This window comes from Microdochium trichocladiopsis, assembly GCF_020744255.1.
Source record: "Microdochium trichocladiopsis strain MPI-CAGE-CH-0230 chromosome Unknown B0I36scaffold_9, whole genome shotgun sequence".
NCBI classification, from domain to species: Eukaryota; Fungi; Ascomycota; class Sordariomycetes; order Xylariales; family Microdochiaceae; genus Microdochium; species Microdochium trichocladiopsis.
Window position 1 is genome coordinate 830,514 of NW_025763552.1, and position 20,342 is coordinate 850,855.

Genomic DNA, 20,342 nt, shown 5'->3' on the forward strand with positions numbered 1-20,342 from the left:
CCTTGTAATAGTAGGACTTGTGCAATATTAACTCGCCACTCTCGTGAGCGTACATGCGGGCATTCTCCAGGACAAAGTATCCGCACGTCCAATTGTCGTACTGCCTGGTCGAGGGAGCGAGCTTGAAAACTATGTCCTGGTGTGGTATGCCATTTTGGCAAGGCCACTGGTCCAGTTCCGTGCAATGTTGCTATGATGTTCTGTTGCGGTGCTTCTGAAGCTGTCGAAGATGATGACAGTATTGTAGCGCTTCTCATGGACGAGGAGCCCCCAGTGTTTCATGTTTTTACTTGCACCTACAGATGCATCGTTCCAGTATGTGATTATCACCTGTCGGGAGATGAACAGTGCGAGGGCCTTGGAGGACAGGACGAGAGGCTGAAACCTTTCCGTCTCAGAGTGGATCGCGACGTCAACCACAACAACACCTGGCATGCCACGGACCATGAACCTCAGCACAGCGCCAACTTCGAAGTTGCTGAGATACAGGGATTCTGCGTCAATGGAGTCTGGATCTGCCCTGGCCCGGAGCTCACGGGCACTCCGACGAGCTAAACGAAAGAGACTGAAACAATCCCGCAGGTCTTCGCGTGTCGTGAGAGCGGTCGCGTCGTTTTGTGCGATACATCATCGGCAGTTCGTCAACAGCATGTGACCAAGGCTGACGTAACGTGTCCATATAAGGCTGAGTTGGAGGAGGACGAATGTGGCAGCTCCGGGCTCTGATCATCCGTGCCCGCGACCAGAAGTACATGCAAACGCTCAATGACATGGCTTTCAATGTCGTCATTGCGCTGCCCCTCAGCGTATGCTTTGGTAATGGCCTTGAAGAGCATGTTGACCTTTTCCGCGGGCTGGATTTCCTTCGGCAGTGGCTCGAGTCCCCATTTGCCGTCAATGGTGATGTTCAGGCGCGTGCCCGCGCGTGGAATGTAGTCCTGGTTTTCGCACTTCGTGATGACCACGATGTACTGGTATGGCAGACCACGAACCATCTTGGTTTCCTTGGGGATGAGGAAGCCGCGATACGGAAAACGCGCAAACTCTTCTGCGACCTTGATCTCGTACCTGTGGGCGTAGATCGACTGGTACGCCCTGGCCGCAATCGCACTCTTGGCCGACCAATACAGAGGCTGGACAGGCTCCTGGTTGGTGATACCCTCTGCGCGGAGGTCTACGGCATTGCTGAGATTGACCTCGCAAGCACGAGGCGAAGCACGGAACAGCTTGTCCAGCGCCGACTCGTCGCGGTTCTCATTCCACACGGTCTCAAAGCTGTCCATGAAGCTGGACAAAGTGGTCAGATCCGGCGACAGGATGAGATCCAGTCTTCTGGGCTCGTCCGAGGGGGCGAAATGATCCGAGGTAAACTGTTGGAAAGCCGCGGCATCAGAAACACCATGCTCCTCCAAAGCCTGGGTGAGTCGGTCTCTGGTACCGTGGACCACGAGAGGTTCAGGCGCCCCCGGTCAAACGTCGAAAGTGACAGTTCCAGGCTCATAACTGTACCAGGCTCATAACCTTGGTATAATGCTCATGGCAATGCCTGCGGCATGCGATAGGGCTTTGAATAGATGTGTTGGTTGTGGGAAGTATGTTCGGTGTGTGAAGAGGGGGATGGATGTGTAGGACGTGGTGGAGGCGTGAAGTGTGGATGAAGTCTTGCTGGAATAATAAACTGTCAGTGCCTGCATCCTATTGACCACGCAAGACAGCCTCAAGGTTGAAAACGTACCGCTAGTAATAATGCCGTCACAACTGCTGGGACTGACTGGCGAGGAATGGTGCAAGACAACACCTTGCTGAGCCTGCGCGAGACCAGCCAGTCTTGACCGTGGCTTGTGGCAGCACGTCTGGGACGAGACGTGCGGTCTTGGGTGTCAGGTGGAGGCTTGGCGTGGTCTCAAGGATTGGACTTGTCGGTAGGGCATAGCGCCGCCCTTTGACAGCGGGGGTGGAACAGAAAGAGCGGAGTGAAAGCGAGTGAGGAGTCTCAAGAAGAATGAGGATTGTTTGTGCTAAGATGTGTGGCGGAGAGAGGGAAATGATGAGAGCAGGTAAGTGCTGAGGGATGTTGATGTTGAGTTTGCCTCTGGGGAGATGAGTAGAAATGGGAAGAGTCATGGGGATGGGCGAGGTTTATATCATGAGCTCGGCGAAGTACAGTCAATGGTTGTTGAGCCTCCTTGACAAACAATGCTTCACAACACTCATTGACACCGCACGAATGACTGCCCATGGATGCCTGTCCGTGAGTGGTGACCAACGGCTCTTGGTTGGTTCATTGTTACTCCGAGACAGTGCGTTTGTGCTCAGGCCTACACATCATAGGCCACAACGGATGGAACTGGGTCACTGTCTGACGTGCAAACACCTTGTGCATTTCACAGTTGTTATTGTCGCTTTGAGCAAGTTGATCAGTCAGGACTATTCTTTATGGGCGCTTCCATGCACTGGTGAGTCTTGATTACCGCCCTGTTTATGCTTTTGAGTCAAGTCCACAAAAGAATAGGCTGCCTTCTCGTGGATTCTCTATGAAAGACCGTCACACAGCCAATGGATCAATGCAGTGGCATCACGGCCCACTGCAATCACAATGCTACCAGCCCGCGCAGGTGTTGGACTGAGAACCTTGGAAAGACAGAGTGGCGTCCACTCTGCAAAGGCAAGTTGCGCCGGCGCAGCCATCATACATTGACGCATCATGACGGCACAGCAGTGTTGTGAAACCGACACTGTTCGCTGGTTTCACACGAAAGCACGCCCACGAAGGCCAGTTCACATGGTGCCTAGCTCCCATTAAGCTCGACTTGTGCAAGTCCCAGGTCAGTCAAAATAACCATACGTAAGGCTCTAAGCCTCTCTGGAGCTAGGTGCTTCGTGAGCATCCCTAATGGGTATGTGCACATCAACTTTGATTCAATCAATCTGGGATTTCATTTTGTGTGGCCATTCTCGGGTTCCAAGAGGCGTGATGTTGGGCCAGGTACTTGTTGTGAATGGGCAGGCCTCGCAAAAGGACCTCAAGCAAAGGCCTCTCTGCGGTGCGGACTTGTGTTTGCACTGCCCGAGTCGTGGTGTGGCCAGCAGTCGGGAGGAAAAGGGGTGTCTCCATAAAGGCAACTGGGCCGAACTCACACTTGGACAATCCTCCGGCTATATGCGGGGTGCTGCAAGGCCTGTCCAGGAAATTATGCTTGTCCATCGAAGCCTAATTCCGACTGGCCTGCTTGCACATCAGTGCGTGAGCCGGAGAAACTGATCCGCATGCTTGGGCGCCTTCTTGTGGACAGCCAGGCCATCATTTAGCTGGTGGCAGCCACATCAACACTGGAGTAGCCAGGGAATTTTTGACGATCAAATTGCGATATCCGTCATCTCCTGCCCAGGGCTTGCTGTGCACTAGCCGCTCTTTATTAGTAACAGAGCCATCCAGCCGATGGCACATTTTGGATCTCATCGCCCTACGGCTCGAGGCTAGGCATGTATCGGGGATGGGCAGCGGGGAGGCGGGCTGCCGACGCCTTGTGCCTAATGAGCTAGCGCGCGGTTGTCCGATCGTGGCGCCAGGCACAAGACGCGCCTCGGCGACCTCGCAGGCTCCAGAAAGTGACCGTTGAGCTGTGGGAGATGAGGTGGCTTGACTGGCGCTGCGGAGATTTAGTATTGCGCCGCCGCACCCGGGGGATCGTGGCGTTCAAGGTAGCCATCCTCTGTTCTCTTCGACTCCATCCCCAGTGCTCAGGCACGTACAGTTCTATGCTTGCGGCGTTTCCAAAGTCCTGAACATTAAGGGCTGTGCCTCATCAGGCGGATCCTCAGCTCAAGTCGTCAGAGCTGAGTACAAGGGTGCCCTGGTCTACCCGCCGGGATTCCGTGGGCCCCTCCGCGGGCCTGGCCTCTGTGAGCATGGGTGCCATGGGGTTTTGACAGAAGGCTTTCAGGGGCACAAACCCAAAGCGGCATCTTGGCTCGTCTTGAGGCTGGCTGGACCATCAATAGCGCGCTGCACGCTCAGATTCGCACCCGCAGAAGCAACAACGACGATCCACCGTTGAGTCCGTGACTCCCTGGACCTCGGGTTGCGCCGCAGATCTGGCGTGTTGTGTGTGGTCAGCTATGCATCTGGCCTCGTCGTCCAGCCGGAGAGAACATGTACGAATGGTAATATATCTGGCAAGAGGCCACACTTGCCTTATTGCCCCTGCTCTGCTCTGCCATCTGCCTCACACTCGTTTACCACAGACCACGCTCTTTAATTCCCAGACACCAACCATGGGCCTTTCGTTCCAGACGCTCGCCGTGATCCTTTCGGCCGTCGCCGCCGGCGTCCACGCCCACCCCAAGTGCGGCGGTTCGTGTGCCGCTGACAAGTGCTTCGCAAAGGCATCACTGCCAGCCGAGTACCTGCCCACGCTGTCGTCCTTCTGCTACGACTACCTGAGCACCACGCCAGGGCTCGTGACTCTAAGTGCCACGACTGTCGCTACCGCCACGGTTACAGCTACCGTCACAGAGACACTCACGGGCACCGAGACAGATGTCCAGACTGCCACGGACTTGACCACGACCACCCCGTCAGCCGACCCGGCTACTGTGACAGCTACGGAGACGACAACAATCTCCCAGACCGAGACTGTGGGCACTGTCTGTGTCACTACCACGACCCTCGCGGCCCTGCCCACGGTCGTGTACTACAATAGGCCCGGGGCCCCGGCGGATCGCAGGCGTCATGGTGGCTCAGTCGAGATTCCTCCCGTGCTGACCGAGGGATGCAAGCCTGCCCACGTCTCGGCCAAGGTGTCTTCGGCCTGCTCATGCATCCTCGCGACGGCCGCTCCCTCAACGACAACCACGACAGTAACTGTCACGGCCACGGCCTCTGCCACGGCCACGGCTACCGCCTCTACCACAGCCACCGATGTCGTCTCGACCACCGTCACCGAAGTCTCGACGGCGCCCACGGCCGACCCTGCCACTATCACTGAGACTGTCTCCAGCTTCACCGTTACAACCGAGCAGCCTTGCACCTCTACGTCGACCTCGACCGTCTACGAGAACGGAGTGGGCCCCTTCTGTGGCGTGCCCGTGCCCTCGACCACCACGAGAGGCGAAATCTCTTGTACTGCTCCTGCCCCGGCCGGCCAGACCAACAACCTCTTCCGCATCGAGGGCAACAACAACGAGGGCACCCTCTTCGAGGGCTGCATCACCTCGGGCCCGGCCAACATCACCACCCCGTCCGGCGGCACGCACCTGTGCGACGGCACCAACAACAACAACAACCCGGCCCCCGGCGCGACCCTGACGACCGACATCGCCGCCGCCGGGGCGCAGGAGGGCTTCGACTTTGACGGCACCTACAGCAACCAGTTCCAGGACTTCTTCATCCAGCGCATCGGCGCCTCGGCCCAGACGAGCAACCAGTTCTGGGGCGTCATGCGCGACCGCGTCTTCACCTCGGCCGGCGGGTGCCAGGAGCAGGTGATCCCCGGCACCGAGGGCCTGTGGGCCTTTGACGCCTTCAACGCCAACGCGTTCCTCAGGCTCAGCCCGGCGTACCAGGTCGTCCGCGCCCTCGAGACGCTGTCCGTCACCGTCACCGTCACGGGCACCAACGGCAACGGCGGCGACGACTACCCCGTCGGCGGGGCCACCGTGGGCGGGCAGACCTCCGACGCCAACGGCAGCGTCCAGATCCCCGTGCCCCTGACGCCCGGGTGCTACCAGTACAAGGCCCTCCGCAGCGGCGCGATCCGCAGCAACGTCTTCTACCTCACTGTGCTGCCGGCCAATCCCTGAGTTCGAGCCGAGGGCCCTTTCGGCGGGATTGTTGCAGGGCAGTGGGGGGAGTGGTGATGTGTTTGGGGTTGGGCTTACACATGATGGTCTCCTTTCTCCGTGCCACCTGGGGGCTGGACGGCCATGTTTAATTCTTAACACTTGTATATAGCTCACAAGAACTATACAGCACGTTAATATGGATAATGTATAACTCAATATCCGCCGCAGGTGACGCCGTCATCAACGCACAACGGCTCGTGTTCGCCACTTGACGCGCGCCGTGATCCATTCTCGGTGTTGGGGATGGATAAACGGAGCCCGAGGGCGCCCGGTGGCAACGGGTCATGAGACAGCAGGAGTGTCATGAACATTTGGTGTCTGCCTCTTGCGCTCTTCTAAGGGTCGACATGGCAGCACGCATGTGGTGGTGTTCATAAAGAGATATGAATTATATCCGTGAGTCAAACTAGGCAACTCAGGCAAGTAGAGTGCCTCCTCGTTCGCCAAAAGCCCAAAAGCACAATCACAAACGCCTAGAACTCCTCAGCGCTCTTTGCGAGCCACCTCGAGTAGTTCCTTCAGTTACCAGCTGATACCCAAGAGAGATCACCAGTCAGCATGCAGATCAAAAGATTCAAGACACGGCAAACGAAAGGACAGTGACTTACGAAAAGTGCTCAGTATGCAGGTACACCTGCGTCCGTGCCCCCTCTCGACCAGCCAAGATCCGCAGCTGGGCCTGCGCAGCCGCGGCCTGGACCTCCTCGAGCACCGAGCCCGGCCCGCACGCCACGATGGCCAGCGACGATGTGCGCGACTGCTGCTGCCGCTGCCCTGTCGAAGAAGAAGAAGAAGCGCCGTGTATCAGCGCGCTGATGTCAGGCCGGCCCGCGATGGTCTCGATCTGCAGTAGACCGCCCACGGATGGTGCGGCAGTCGGGAGGGACCCGACAACCACGGCGGCGGCAGCATCCCCTTTAGTCTCGACATCCACTTCTTTCGTGGACGGCGACGACGACGACGACGATGACGATGCTGCGGTCGGGCCTGTCCCTGCTGTGACGTAGACCGAGATGCGCACCCCCTTGACGCAGTCTGCCGGAAGGCCGTTCGCATGTATAAACGTCGCCAGCGCGTCTGAGTACCACCCCAAGAGCGCTCTGTCACGCGTGGCAATCACAACCTCGAGCCGGGGCGTTATGCCGGCTCCTCCTTCGGTTGCAGTAGTAGCGTGCCTCCTCGTCGCGGCCCTCAGCAGCATTGCGTCCATCACAAAGCCCAGCGAGAAGGCGGCGCCGGCGCCGCACGCGATGATCAGGTTGTCGTCGAACGAGTCCAGGGGCCGGCCCTTGATGCCCCCGTACGGCCCGTCGAGGTGCACAGGCACCGTGGTGCGCGTCGATGACGTTGACGATGATGGTGATGATGATGGTGAGTCCCGGTGTGGTGTACCGGAAACAACAGCACCAGCAATACGGCCCAATTTGCCCGTGATGCCGCCGCGCACGGCTGCATAAAAGACCAGCTCGTTGCGCGGCTCGTTCTTCTTCTCGCCGTCGTTGTCGTCGCCGCCGTTGTTTCCAAGACTCTCCCCCGTGGCCGAGAACGGCACGCTGCAGATAGTGAACGGGTGAGATGTCAGGCCGTGAGCCGCACCGCCCACTGCTCCTCCCCCGGGGAACCGCAGGAACATGTGCTGGCCCGGCCGCCAGGTCGTGTTGCGGCGCGCGGGGACCGTGACGCGCACCATGCCCGGGGCGACGAGGTCGAGCGTCGCGCGCAGGGACAGGCCGTGCTCAAAGCACGTGCGCACCTGCGCGAAGGCGAGGGACGAGAAGTACAGGACGGCCGCGGCGATGAAGTAGTAGCAGGACGTGAGGGTGAAGTCGCAGTGGAAGAAGAGGAAGAGGACAAAGACGAGCGCCATGAGGAGGTGGGTGGCCTTGAAGAACTCGTAGAACCGGTTCCTGCGTGTGTGTATCAAGTCTCGATGAGTAAGTGTGGTGCGTCACGGGCCAGAAGTCACGACGGTAAGGGTATGGTCTCAAGGAAGCGAAGGACTTTCTTACCGGATGAAGGATAAAGAAAAGAACTGCAGGTATGCCTGGGCGATCAGTGCCACGACCCCGGACCAGTAGAAAATGGAGCCTGTCCACTGCTGCTCCATTATGCCGTTTTGGAAGTCGACCACGAGGAAAGGGAATGTGTGGATCAGTGCAAGGACGAACATGGCCCAGCCAGTCCAGTTGTGGAAGACAATGAGCTTCTCGTGGGAGACCCCTGTGACGGCGGCAATCATGTTGGCCTTGGTCGAGAGCGCCCTAGAAGTGGAAAGTACAACTTGATTAGCATGCCGTTTTCCAGCCGCAAGGCCCGCGACTTGGCCAGAAATCGTCTGTATCGTACACTCACAGCATAAACGGGAGGCATGCGAGCGCCATCCATCCTGCCCGAGTCGCGATGGGGGGCGAGCCGCCCCAGCTAATGTCCGGCCAGTAGTATGGCTGAGGTCCCAGTGTCATTGCTGTTGTTGTTCTCCAGGGTCAGCTCGATGTCCACGCAGTCTACGGATGTTGCGCCTGGAACAAACGGTGTGGGTGTCTGGTAAAGCAGATCTTCACAAAAGGGCCGTGCTGCGACAATAACACACCTGCGAAAAAGACCGCCCCGCACGCGATGAGCAGTGCAACTCCCACCGATACAGTCGGGTAGCCCGCGATTGTCCAGCGACGGTACGCCAGATACCGGAGGAGTGCTTCGGACTTGCACCAGAGCCGCGTCTTGGCCAGAGACGATGGCGCAGTGCTCGAAGCTGCATAGGCGAGCATGCAGGCCCCAATGGCAGCGACAAAGAAGTAGGTCGCGCCCTGCGCATAGACGTAGTCGGCAATGTACCTGCAGGTTTGTGTGTGTGTGTGCATTAGTCGCTGCCAGTCAATGGAGGCTCACACAAGCACGCCAAGGTCTGGGCAACAAAGCTTGGCTTTGACCACAGGTGGGTTTCCTACCAGTTCCTAAAGCGTTCCGCCTTGTATGCGCACTCGTCGGCAGTCTGGTCGCACATGCTCATGCGCGAGCCTTCGATCATGATGGGCTGGTCCAGCCATGGCAGCGGCATTGTGTATGTGGTGACCGGAGTGTTGGATCAGGGGGGATGACTGGAAAGTCCAACAGTCGGTCCATCGTCTGGCACGGGCAGCAAGACGGATTATAGATACAAAGCTTATCAGGCCGCGTCATAATGCCCTGCGTCCTGCGAGGCCCAGATAGCCTCCCCGTACGAGCCGTTGGTGGTATTACTCGGCCGGGACACCTCCTCCTCCTCCTGCGGGGCTGACCCTCATTGGCGCATACTTGCTCAAACCCTCTCAAGTGTCGGGGTCCATTGTTTGGGCCTGCCGTTGCGCACGTTTCCGAGCGGGTCTAACCCCGGACTAGGTGGTGATACCCTGCCCCAGGTGATAACGTGGACAAGTGTGCCGTCGGGCTCTTCAAGTATCAGCCAGGCCTTCCTCTGCTGGATCATCCCGTCATTCGCCCTCTGTAACTGCCTTCTGTCTTTCGCAGCAAGACGAATCGACTTCTTCTGCTGTCAGTAAAGTCACAAAGGAAGACCACCCATACAGCCAGTAACAATGGACATGTCCATGCCCACCACCACAACAAGCCCCATGCCAATGGACACTGCCGGGGCCGGCATGGACGGCGGCTCAATGTCCATGCCCATGACCATGGACATGAGCGAGATGGCCATGGTCTTCTTCCAGTCTGTCACCTCGCCGCTCTTCTCCAAGGCCTGGACCCCCGCCGACCCGGGAGCCTACGCAGGGACGTGCATCTTCCTGATCGTGCTGGCAACGGTCCACCGCATCCTCATCGCCCTGCGCAACATCTACTTCTGCTCCGCCGTGCTGTCGGACCCGCGGAGGACCAAGGAGCTCTCCGGCGGCAGCGGCAATGGTGGCGCGGATTGCTGCAACAGTAATGGCCCCGACGACGACGCGGTGGTCGGCCCCGGATACCGCCGCCATCTGGGACGACGAGAGGGGTTCTGGGCGGCCCTGCGACGAGCGAGGAGGAGTTGTCCGTTCCGCACGAGCACCGAGACGGCAAGGGCCGTGGCAGAGGTTGTCATTAGCGGTGTCGGATATCTGCTGTAGGTAACCCCTCCTTCTCTATATATTGTCTCCTCGCTCCTATGATCGGGATGCGGCTTTCTTCATTGTTCATAAGCGCCGTTTAATGCTGATCATCCTAAATCTTGATAGTATGCTTGCGGTCATGACTATGAATGTTGGATACTTCTTGTCCGTCTTGGGCGGCATCTTCCTGGGGGCTTTTATGGTGGGCAGGTTCGGTGCGGAAGATCATCATTGATCGCGGCATGCGATTCATCTGACGTCTGGAGTGTAACGGGGTGGACAATAATCGATTTTCTTATGGGTTGGTTCTCTCCCCACATACAGTCTTAGACACATCATTGTGGCTTGGTGGAGCGGCAGCAAAACATCGTGGATCAGCATCAAAGTTTAGTGGAGCAGCAACCAAATGCTCCCCGTTGTGAAGACCACACAAAATGCCGGTGAAGACGAGCTTGGGAGACAAGAGGAGTAAACATGACCGGCAAAATGATAATGACTGGCGTATAAACACAGCACCAGAGTTCACGCGCAAAAAAGAAGGGCACCATGGTAGCAAAAACATACAACACCGGGGATTCGCTGGTCGTCACCGACCCAACTACTGATCCGGCGGTATCGAGCTTGTGTACAGGGGAGCGGACGGGACCCTCAATTTTCTCGATCCTATGGTCGTATGTGCTGATGATGTGGGATAGTTGGGGATATATTCAATGTGAGATGCGCGGTGGGTGAACGCGTGTGACCCCTGCCGCAGGAGCGGACAGGTAATGCCAACGTCAACATCACGCAATTTGCTGATGAAGACGAGATTGAGATTCGAATAGAATTAAACACAAGCGGCGGCCTGATAATGACCAGTGTAGAAACACAGCAGCGAGACAATGGACATACGCCTGTGCGGCGGGTCGATTGGCTGGCCACGTGATGCACTGATGGACAATTGTGATCAAGAGAGGTAGTGAATGTGTTCGAATGCATCAAGTGGTTGATTCTGGTGATTCCCACGAAGCCAGCCCGTTGGGTGGCAGAAGATGCTTGTGATATCAGTGATAAGAGCAGTAGCCAGGCCAACGTCTCCGCACCGCCCGTGAGGGGAACCTTGAGACCAGTGAGTCAGCAACTCGTCTGCATGGGCATTAATATATCTGCCTGCACCCATACAAGACACCCACTTCGTCTGGCCAAGACCTCACGCCTCACGGATGGGTCTGAGGTCGACTTGCGCTGCACTGCCTCATCTCGAAAGACAGGCCACCCCAGCTAAACCCCCACGCCAACAGGCCCCTCATTACAAATACAGCAGTCTGTATCATTACAAATATCACAACGACTTGGAGCGGATCCGGCCAGAGAGGCATCACCAGTGACGGGGTCGTCGTTGATAAGGAGCGGCACCAGCCGGCTTGGACAATGCCCACGAACAACATCGCACAACCGTGAGACTCACAACACACCGCGGCGTCATGGACGTCCCGTCGTCCTTCAGCGAGCCTGCAGGTTCCGGCTCTGCTTCTGCGGCCGAGCACGGCCTCGTGTTTGCCAACTTCTGGGTCGCCGTCGGCTTGTCCTCCGTCTTCACGCCCTGCGCGTTGGTCCACGCCGCGCAATTGCTGCGGCGGGCGACAGTCCGCCGGACGTCGAAGTGGCTCCTCGCGGGCAAGATCGTAAGTGTGTGCCTCAGAGCACGAGCGCTGCTCTGCCAACTCCCAGAGATCCAGCCAGATCCCTGACTCTCATTCTCACAGACATCTGGCGTGGCATTCGTGGCCCTGAATGCCACCCTCGTGGCGCTGGGGCGAGACAATGACACCTTCGTCCCGTTTGTTTTAGCGCTGGTCGCCTCTGTTGCCGCATTGGCTTTGTCCATCGTCGCGCAATTCAAGCTCCGCCGGCCATCCAATCTCCTCGGCGCGTACTTGTTCCTGTCCCTTCTTTCGTCGGTTGCCAGGGCACAGCAGCTTTGGCTGGACAGCCGAGACTCGTCGGATCGCACGGTAGCCATCCTCCTCACGACAACGAGCATTGTACACTTGCTCTTCCTCGCCATCAACACCAAGGAGAGCAAGCAATCAGCAGACTACGACTATCAGAGCCACAGCCCCGAGGAGACGAGCAGTATTTTCAGCCTGAGCCTATACTCGTGGCTCAATCAGCTGCTGTGGAAGGGCTACAAGCAGGTATTGGCACTCGAGGACCTGTACCCCCTTGACCAGGACATCTCGGCCGCGCGCGTGCCATCGACTGTCTCGCCATCGCAAGACGCTGCCACCGGCCACAGCCGAGCATGGACAATCCTGAAGTGGGCGACGCGTCCTGTGCTCAAGTCTCTGCTGATCCCCATCCTCCCGCGGCTGTGCCTGCTGGGCTTTACTTTCTGCCAGCCATTCTTCATCCACACGCTGCTGACGTTCCTCTCATCCGATGGGGGCGACACGGGCGCGGACCCACGCGTCACTGCGAACGGCCTTGTCGGTGCCGCCGTGCTAATTTACACGGGGATAGCCGTCTCCACGGCACTCTACTGGTATCACCAGGAGCGTGCGCAGTCGCGGCTGCGCGCTTTTCTCGTCTCGAGCATCTACGAGCGGACGAGCATCTTGTCCTCCTCTGCGTCCTCCTCGCCAGCGACATCAGCAGCTAAGCCCAACGGCAAACCCACTCCATCCAACTCGTCCTCCTCCCCGTCATCGGCAGCACCATCGGCAGCAGTGACGCTCATGTCGACCGAGGTGGACGCCATCTACCTCGGCACTCGCAACATCCACGAGCTCTGGGCCAACGTCATCGAGACGGCCCTCGCGACGTACCTGCTCTCGCGGGAGCTCACCTCTCCCGACGGCGAGAGCGGCCGGACCAACACCCCCGCCGTCGTGGCGGCGCCCCTGGCCATCGTGGCCGCGGGCTTCCTCGCGAGCTTCGCCATGTCCAAGTACGCGGTCGGGTACCAGCGCGACTGGATGCGCTACATCCAGGCCCGCGTCAGCGCGACCGGCCACGTGCTCTCGCACATCAAGGACCTGCGGACGTCTGGGATGATCGCGCCCGCGCGGGACATGGTGCAAGACGGCAGGGTCGAGGAGATTGCCCGCGGGAGCAGGATGCGCGGCGTCATCAACCTGTCGGCGAGCATGTCCCAGATCCCCATGGCGCTGGCGCCCGTGGCGACGTTTGCGGTCGCAGGGGTTGCGGGCGTGCTGGGGAGTGGTAGCGGGAGCGGGAGCGGTACGGCCACGGCGTTCACGGCGCTGTCGTACTTGAGCTTGCTGACCAGTCCGCTCATGGTCGTGCTGCAGACCTTGCCGATTCTTGCCGGGTGCTGGGCCTGCCTGGACAGGGTGTGGGAGTTTGTGCATTGTTCTGGGGTGAGAAAGGATGCCCGTGTGCTGGTGGCTGGCGGTTCATCGGATGTGGTTGCTGGTGCCGACGGGGAGAAGCGAGGAGCCCTGGACACGACACTGGGGGCCGATGATGATGCGGTCGTCATCAAGGACGGCTGTTTCGGCTGGAAGCAGGGCGAACCGACCCTCAGGGACATCAACCTCTGCCTCCCGCGTGGGTCGATCACGATGGTCACGGGCCCTGTGGCGTCGGGGAAATCAACTCTGTGCCGTGCCCTGCTGGGCGAGGTGCCCTTCTCGACAGGCCGGGTCGTCATCGCATACGGGAGCTCCAGCGGCAACGTGCCGAGGACAAGCTACTGCGACCAGACTCCATTTCTGATGAACGGCTCTATCCGGGAGAACATTGCCGGCTTCGACTCGTCATTCAGCCAGGAGAGATACCAGCAGGTTATCCACGCAACGTGCCTGGAGCAGGACTTTGATAGCCTCCCGCTTGGGGATGCCACGCATGTCGGCAGCAAGGGTGTCTCGCTCAGCGGCGGGCAGAGACAGCGCATCAGTCTGGCCCGGGCCCTGTATCACAGTCTCAGCGGCAGAGACGGCGAGGGTGGCCTAGTGATTCTAGACGATGTCTTTACCGGTCTCGACGGCAATACCCAGAACTTGATTTGCGACAGGGTGTTTGGGCGACAGAGCGGCTTGCTGAGGAGAAGGCCTGGACTCACCGTCGTGCTGTGCAGCACGCAGGCTGTCAAGTTCAGGCACTTTGCGAATCGGCTTGTGTATCTTGACAGTGATGGGACGATTGCGAGGCAGGAGGCGCCTGAAGAGGCGATGGAGATGAGTGGGCGGGACAAAGCCAGTCTTGCGATCTCGCCCGCCGCTCCAGCAAGCACTTCCCCGTCGATTCTTGGGCAGAGGACCTCGGAGAGCTCTCCCCCCAACAAGAACGTGCTCAGTCTTCCCTCGAAATCAACTCCACCAGCAACTCTATCAGCGTCGGAATCACCCTCTTCTCGCCCACTAACAGACCGCGCCGTCTACAAGCACTACTTCTCCAGCATCGGCATCCTACCAATCGCCGTGTACGTCATCCTCGTCGCCAGCGTCGGCTTCACCACAAACTTCCCAACCGTCTGGCTGCAGTTCCTCGTCACGGACCTGTCGTCTTCCACACCCGCACACAGCTTCGCGTACTACATGGGCATATACGGGCTGCTCGCTGCTCTGTCCGTGCTGAGCGTCTTCCTCGCTGGTGGCATCGTTATGCTCGTCTTCGTCCGCCTGTCGGGCACAAACCTGCACCAGCAGACCCTCGACACGGCCCTGGGCGCCAGCCTGCGCTTCCTCACGACGACCGACACGGGCACCATCCTGAACCTCTTCTCGCAGGACATGACGATCATCGACACCCAGCTGCCGCGCATGGTCAACAACTTCTCCTTCAGCCTCGCCACAGTGCTCGGCCAGGCCGCCGTCATCGCCGCGTCCAGCGGGTACCTGGCCGTCAGCTACCCGTTCTTCGCGGCCCTGCTATGGGTGCTGCAGCGGTTCTACCTGCCGACGTCGAAGCAGCTGCGCATCCTGGATCTCGAGGCCAAGTCGCCGTTGTAGTATGTTTCTCAAATTCCAGATATGATTCATTTAGGTTTCCTTCATTTTGTGGCTGACGCTTCCCCTCTCTGACGAACAGCACGCACTTCCTCGACACCATTGCCGGCCTCTCCACGATCCGCGCATACGGGGCTTTCCCCGCGCAGATCGCCCGCAACCGAGCCCTGCTCGACACGTCGCAGCGGCCAAACTACCTGCTCGCCATGGCGCAGCAGTGGCTGCTGCTCACGATGAACATGATTGTCGCGGTGCTGGGCGTCATCCTCGCTGTGCTCGCGACAAATCTGCCGCGTGACGGTGGCGGTGGTGCCGGGGGCGGTGGTGGAGGAGGAGAGGCCACGACTTCCTCCGGGTCAGTCGGTGCCGGCCTAGTCATGCTCATGCGCTTCGGAGCTGCGTTGAGCATGGTGATCAATGCGTACACTGGCCTCGAGATCAGTCTTGGCGGAATCGGTAGGCTGAAGAAGTTTGCGGAGGACACGGAGCGGGAGGATAGGTCGCCGCCCGGGACGATGGACCAGCATGCTGCAGAGAGCAGCCTTTTACCTGCCACAGAGCTAGGGCTGGACAACACCTGGCCGAGGCAAGGCAGGATCGAGCTGCGGAACGTGTCTGCAAGCTACTCGGGTGATCCCGAGGCCTTGGTGCTCAAAGATGTTTCGTTGAGTATCAAGGCGAGGGAGAAGGTCGCGCTGGTCGGCCGGACTGGGAGGTGAGATTTGTTGCTTCCTTTTGATGAACACTACTTATGGCGGCGCCTCGTAGTCCTTGTGGAGATACTCCTTCCATCACCCCATCCAGCCTCTATGCGGGCGTATGCTAACATACTTTTCACGACACAGCGGCAAATCCTCCCTCGTAGCCCTCTTGTTACGGCTTTTCGACCCCATCGCCACCGCCGACCACGCCCACAGCTACAGCGGCATCACAATCGACGAGGTCCCGCTCAACACCATCGACCGCACTGCCCTGCGAGCCCGACACATCATCGCCGTCTCCCAGGACGTCGTCTTCCTGCCGGCCTCGTCGGCCGCGGAACCGACCTCGATCCGGGACAACCTGGACCCGTGGGATGCTGCGACGCTGGACGAGGCCATCGCCGCGCTGCAGACTGTCGGCCTGTACGAGACCTTGCTGGCCAAGTTCCCCCAGGGGATCGATGGGGCTGCGGTCGTCGCGACCACCGGCGAGGTAGGCAAGCAGCTCACGGACGAGCTGAGTGTGGGACAGCGGCAGTTGTTCTCGCTCGCCCGGGCGGTGCTGAGGCGGAGAGTGCGCAAGAAGGCGATGGACGCGAGGGGCCTGGAGGAGGGCGGAGTGCTTCTATTGGACGAGTTTACTGCGAGCGTGGACGCGCAGACCGAGGAGCAGATGCTGGACATCCTGCGGCGCGAGTTTGCGGCGTACACGGTGGTCATGGTCACTCATAGCGTCGAGAGTGCGCGGAGGTGGTGCGATCGGGTTGTGGTTATGGATCAGGGCAGTGTGGTGAGTGAGTGAGGACGTGCAGTATGAGATGTGACCCTGAGCTGGTTGGTTGGAGGGCTGTGTTTGGTATTTGTCCCTTTTGTGCTTTGTGTTTTGTGCTTTGGTGGTGGAATTCTGGGAAGATTTTCAGTTTCTCGCAAAGTTATTCCAATGTTACTGGGTATAGGACAGTAAGGCTATGCATATTTACTCCTAGCAGCTTGTCCTAGCTCACAATCAACATCATACTATTTTCATTGGCTTTCATGCCTTGCGTCCTCGGAATTCGGTCGTCCTCGAACTTTGTTGTGCCTAGGCTTGTCCAGTCGACAGCCTGTATCTTCCAGTCAGTCCATGACAACCAGAGTCTTTAAGACTCTTTGAAGGGCGCCTGCTATGATCAATGCTGTATGTCAGACACAGCTCGGCACGTTCGTTGACTGTGCCGACGGATCCGGGCCCCTCCCGCCGTTGACGGTGCCGGCGCCGGGAAAACTCGCCGAGCCCTCCACTTTGCGTGTTTGGCAATTCCGGGGGCGGCCGGGGCACTCCTCCCCACAGTCTGAAAGATCCCCGCACTCGCGCCAGCAGCTGGACGGCAACCTGAAATCTCGCCGGCCGAGAAGCGCTGCGAAGGACAGACGAGACGAACCCTCCAGCTATACATAATTACCGAAACACCCTGCCCAGTCTTCCTCTTGCAAGACATAACCAACCATCCGCTGTTCCAGAGACTAGTCCTACGAATCTACACCAAAAGTTTCGGCACACTCCCTCATGTTACAACCTCGCTATGGCCACTACCCTTACCCACAACCCTGAGGCCGCGACCACCAACACAACAACTCCATGGCGCCCGAAAGCCATAGTCTTTGACCTCCTTACCGCACTCCTCGACTCCTGGTCGCTGTGGGACGCCTCTACCCCGTCCGGCACCCCCGAGGAAGGCCACCGCTGGCGTGTGAGATACCTCGAGATCACCTTTGGCGCGGGCGCATACGTCCCCTACGAGGATCTGGTCCGGCAGTCGGCGCGTGACGTGGGCCTGCCCGACTCGGCACCGCGGAACTTGCTCGACAGCTGGGATGTGGGTCTAAAGGCATGGCCTGAAGTTGCGGACGTGCTACAGAGGTTGAAGGCAAAGGGCTATGTCCTTGGTGTGTTGACGAACTGCTCGGTGGACCTTGGCCACGCTGCTGCACGGCAGGCTGAAGTTGGTATTCTGTCCCAAAGCGGCGGGGGGTCTGTGTTTGATAAAGTGATCACTGCGGAGGAAAGCGGGTTCTACAAGCCGAGAAAAGAGGCGTATCAGGCCATCATGACGGCGATGGCCCTGACGCCAGAACAGATTCTCTTCGTCGCGGGCAGTGCGGGGGATGTCGAGGGGGCGACGAACGCAGGGATGAAGGTTGTCTGGCATAACAGGGTCGGGCTGGCAAAGAAGGGCCATGCGGTGCCTTTGAAAGAGGCAGCGAATCTAGACGCAGCTCTAGAAGGTTTCTTGTAAAGTAATACAGGGCCTCGTTTCGTGTGAAGCCGCGACAGGTCCTTGATCTTAACATTACCTTGGCGGCACGCAACTCAAGCAGGAGAAGTCGTTCGATGTACATGTTCTTGGCCGGTCCATTGGGGTTTGCCGAGCTGGCTGCCCTCTCGGAACGGTTTCTTCTCGTCCTTGAAGTATCCAAAATAGATAACTCAATCGGTCACGACAAGCCAGCAGGAAGGTAAGGTCGCGAAAAGCTGGTCCGGTCGAGGCAGCGACAAGACATCTAACCAGATGCCGAACTCACCCTCGCGCGGTACGACTATGTCGAACCCTCGGGACAAGGACGGCACGCTTGAGGACATGAGCCACGTCATCTCGGCGGCCCGTGGCATGAATGGCTGCGCCACGTTCACCGGTGCCAACAAGCTGGCCAGGGGCGCTAAGTACGAATACATGTGGAACGGCAGCTGTTGCTTCCACAAATCTTCGGGCCCGGAGCTGCCGGAGGCTTTAAATCCTTATGTCCGAAAGGTTCCCAGGAGACAGGGGAATCCGGACTGGTACCGTCTGCTTGTCGCGCGCGCAATTTGCAGACTCCAGGAAGAGCTCATGGGGACGATAAGTCATGTCTTGATACTAATTTGGCCAGGCCAGGAATACGGTGATTGAGGCACGATAGGGGTAGCCGCATGGCACTGGCCTGTTTCAAGGATCGGGTTAAGGTAGTACTCACCCCATCGCCTTGGAAGACGTTGCCTGAGCATCTATCCATTACTCTTTGGGGCCTGCAAAGCAGAGTTATCAGTGCCTATGGACTGTATCACGCTCCTCGCGGTTCTTGCCAGCAGGTCTCGAGACTTCTCGGTTCCATTTGGTTCGTGCTGCGAAAACCGCGCAGGTGCCTGAGATAGCTCAACTGCAGCAAATGAGGTGACGACGGCAGCTTGCTCAAAGAGCGATCAATTAAAATGTACGAATTCTCCCCGTCAAAGTCTAGTTGATCAATACTTGCAGAGTGCTGTTTTGGGAAAAGGGCACTCCCTAAAATTCCAGCGAGGAATTGTGCGTCCTTTGCTTGAACCGCGGGGACCTGGACCTGAGTGCACCGTTGCAGACAGTCTTGGTCTGTGGCAAGCGTCTATGATTCGAACCATCTGGTCTCAATTTCGTCTCGGTGAGCCCGTGTATGAGGTAGATATTGAAAAGGCATAGTGAGGAAAATAAAAGCCTTCTCATTGCGCGGGACTTGGAAAAGCAGCGCTGGATGGCAGCTAAACCTTGTTCGCCTAAGTGGTCCGTATGTTGGCTGTCAACCTCATTCGTAGCTGCGAGTTCCGGAGCCTGCTGTTGCGGCCACTCACCTCTCTGAGCATCACGAAAGAGAACTGACCAGACCAACAATGATGGAATTGATACGCCACAAAGTAATTGACCGAGAACAGATCGCCGTGCCCAATGGGCACCACTGGTCAAGCGCGCCGACTTGACCCAGGATATGCCGCCAACGGAGATACCCTCGGGTGCCAGGGTATTGCCCGTGTCGATCAAGAAATACAAGCACACGTTCGTCGGAGATTGGCCGCACAGGCTGCAGCTCCGGCCGGGCCAGCCGGGGCCGCAAGGCGGGCTCGACAACCCATATTGAGCAAGCAGCGCCAGGCGGAATGGAAAGAACCCATACAGCGCGACAGTTGTAAAAGACGACGCTGACGGTCCTCAAATGCCCTGGAACGGGAATGGAAGCTCATTCCTTTTTCGGCATAAATAAGCTGGAGGACCTCATACCTCAAGAGCTTACAGGCACGTTCACCAAATGTGTCCTACTCGTGTCTCATTTGAAAAGCCATAGCCCATCCATAGTACGGCCCACGGAGACCTGCCGCTCGCAACGGTTGGTCGGCACGGGAGAGCACGAGATTGAAGTTTGACGTTACTGGGTTAGCTTGGTCAAGATGGTGCAGGTGAAGCTTATACATCCGGAGCAATGCGTCACCCGCCAGCCCGCCCGATTTGTCATCATCGTCGGCATTCGACGCACGCCATTCGATGCACGCCGCGCACCTTTGTGGTTGGCCCCTGACCAGTTTCTGGGTTTCGCCAGAAAGCTATCGTGCATGGCATGTGCAGTGATCCCACGGAGCGAGCACGACATTGTTACTGGCTATGCGGCAAGCAGACCGGAAGTCGTGTACACTGGCCTCTGTCTGCTCCGTGATCCGCTTCGTCCGTGTAGCAAAGGACGGGATTCGGCACTCGGTAGGATATCATGCAGGTGATCTTTGGTGTGTTCAAACCTTCCACGAGGAGCCGACTAAGCCGCCCAACACGGAACTCCGCCGCTGACACAAGGATCACTCCACTTCCATCCCAACATACATATCAAAGCGGATACAAGACGTACTTGATGGGATGAGTGGGCCGTGCCTGTAGACGCCCGTGCGACTAGTGGGGACCTACCCATCCTTACGAACCCCAACACTGACTCACGAAAGGAAATGATCCTGC

The 20,342-nt window shown here is 58.4% G+C and overlaps 6 protein-coding genes across 6 annotated transcripts; 4 read left to right on the forward strand and 2 right to left on the reverse strand.

Annotated features, from left to right (window-relative positions):
- Positions 1-641: 641 nt before the first annotated feature.
- B0I36DRAFT_366544 (uncharacterized protein) lies at positions 642-1,501 on the reverse strand (the record flags this gene model as incomplete). The annotated part of the gene is made up of 2 exons (XM_046159314.1): positions 642-1,370; positions 1,439-1,501. 2 exons carry the CDS (start codon positions 1,499-1,501, stop codon positions 642-644), a joined length of 792 nt encoding a protein of 263 aa, XP_046008163.1.
- Positions 1,502-5,163: 3,662 nt separating this feature from the next.
- On the forward strand, positions 5,164-5,802 carry B0I36DRAFT_250514 (uncharacterized protein; the record flags this gene model as incomplete). Its single annotated transcript, XM_046150547.1, has 1 exon — positions 5,164-5,802. A coding segment is annotated over one exon (639 nt), but the record flags the coding sequence as incomplete, so codon positions are not given.
- Positions 5,803-6,248: 446 nt separating this feature from the next.
- Positions 6,249-8,975, reverse strand: B0I36DRAFT_163150 (ferric reductase like transmembrane component-domain-containing protein). The gene is made up of 6 exons (XM_046148690.1): positions 8,793-8,975; positions 8,435-8,679; positions 8,197-8,308; positions 7,854-8,105; positions 6,453-7,751; positions 6,249-6,373 (listed from the first exon to the last, which is right to left on the reverse strand). Exons 1-6 carry the CDS (start codon positions 8,900-8,902, stop codon positions 6,367-6,369), a joined length of 2,025 nt encoding a protein of 674 aa, XP_046008165.1. The 5' UTR covers positions 8,903-8,975; the 3' UTR covers positions 6,249-6,366.
- A 555-nt stretch (positions 8,976-9,530) lies between these two features.
- B0I36DRAFT_250223 (Ctr copper transporter) lies at positions 9,531-10,161 on the forward strand (the record flags this gene model as incomplete). Its single annotated transcript, XM_046150527.1, has 2 exons — positions 9,531-9,940; positions 10,053-10,161. 2 exons carry the CDS (start codon positions 9,531-9,533, stop codon positions 10,159-10,161), a joined length of 519 nt encoding a protein of 172 aa, XP_046008166.1.
- Positions 10,162-11,389: 1,228 nt separating this feature from the next.
- Positions 11,390-16,381, forward strand: B0I36DRAFT_366548 (uncharacterized protein; the record flags this gene model as incomplete). The annotated part of the gene is made up of 4 exons (XM_046159315.1): positions 11,390-11,590; positions 11,672-14,880; positions 14,961-15,593; positions 15,724-16,381. 4 exons carry the CDS (start codon positions 11,390-11,392, stop codon positions 16,379-16,381), a joined length of 4,701 nt encoding a protein of 1,566 aa, XP_046008167.1.
- Positions 16,382-17,141: 760 nt separating this feature from the next.
- B0I36DRAFT_376526 (2-deoxyglucose-6-phosphate phosphatase) lies at positions 17,142-17,855 on the forward strand (the record flags this gene model as incomplete). The annotated part of the gene is made up of 1 exon (XM_046160465.1): positions 17,142-17,855. One exon carries the CDS (start codon positions 17,142-17,144, stop codon positions 17,853-17,855), a length of 714 nt encoding a protein of 237 aa, XP_046008168.1.
- Between the last annotated feature and the right edge of the window lie 2,487 nt (positions 17,856-20,342).

Excerpts from the sequence above, each read along its gene's own strand:
- B0I36DRAFT_163150 (XM_046148690.1), bottom strand. The coding sequence starts at position 8,902 with ATGCCGCTGCCATGGCTGGACCAGCCCATCATGATCGAAGGCTCGCGC. Across the intron at positions 8,680-8,792 it reads GCGGAACGCTTTAGGAACTG|GTACATTGCCGACTACGTCT; the intron begins GTAGGAAACCCA and ends ACAAACCTGCAG. Across the intron at positions 8,309-8,434 it reads CGGGGCGGTCTTTTTCGCAG|CAATGACACTGGGACCTCAG; the intron begins GTGTGTTATTGT and ends GAACAACAACAG.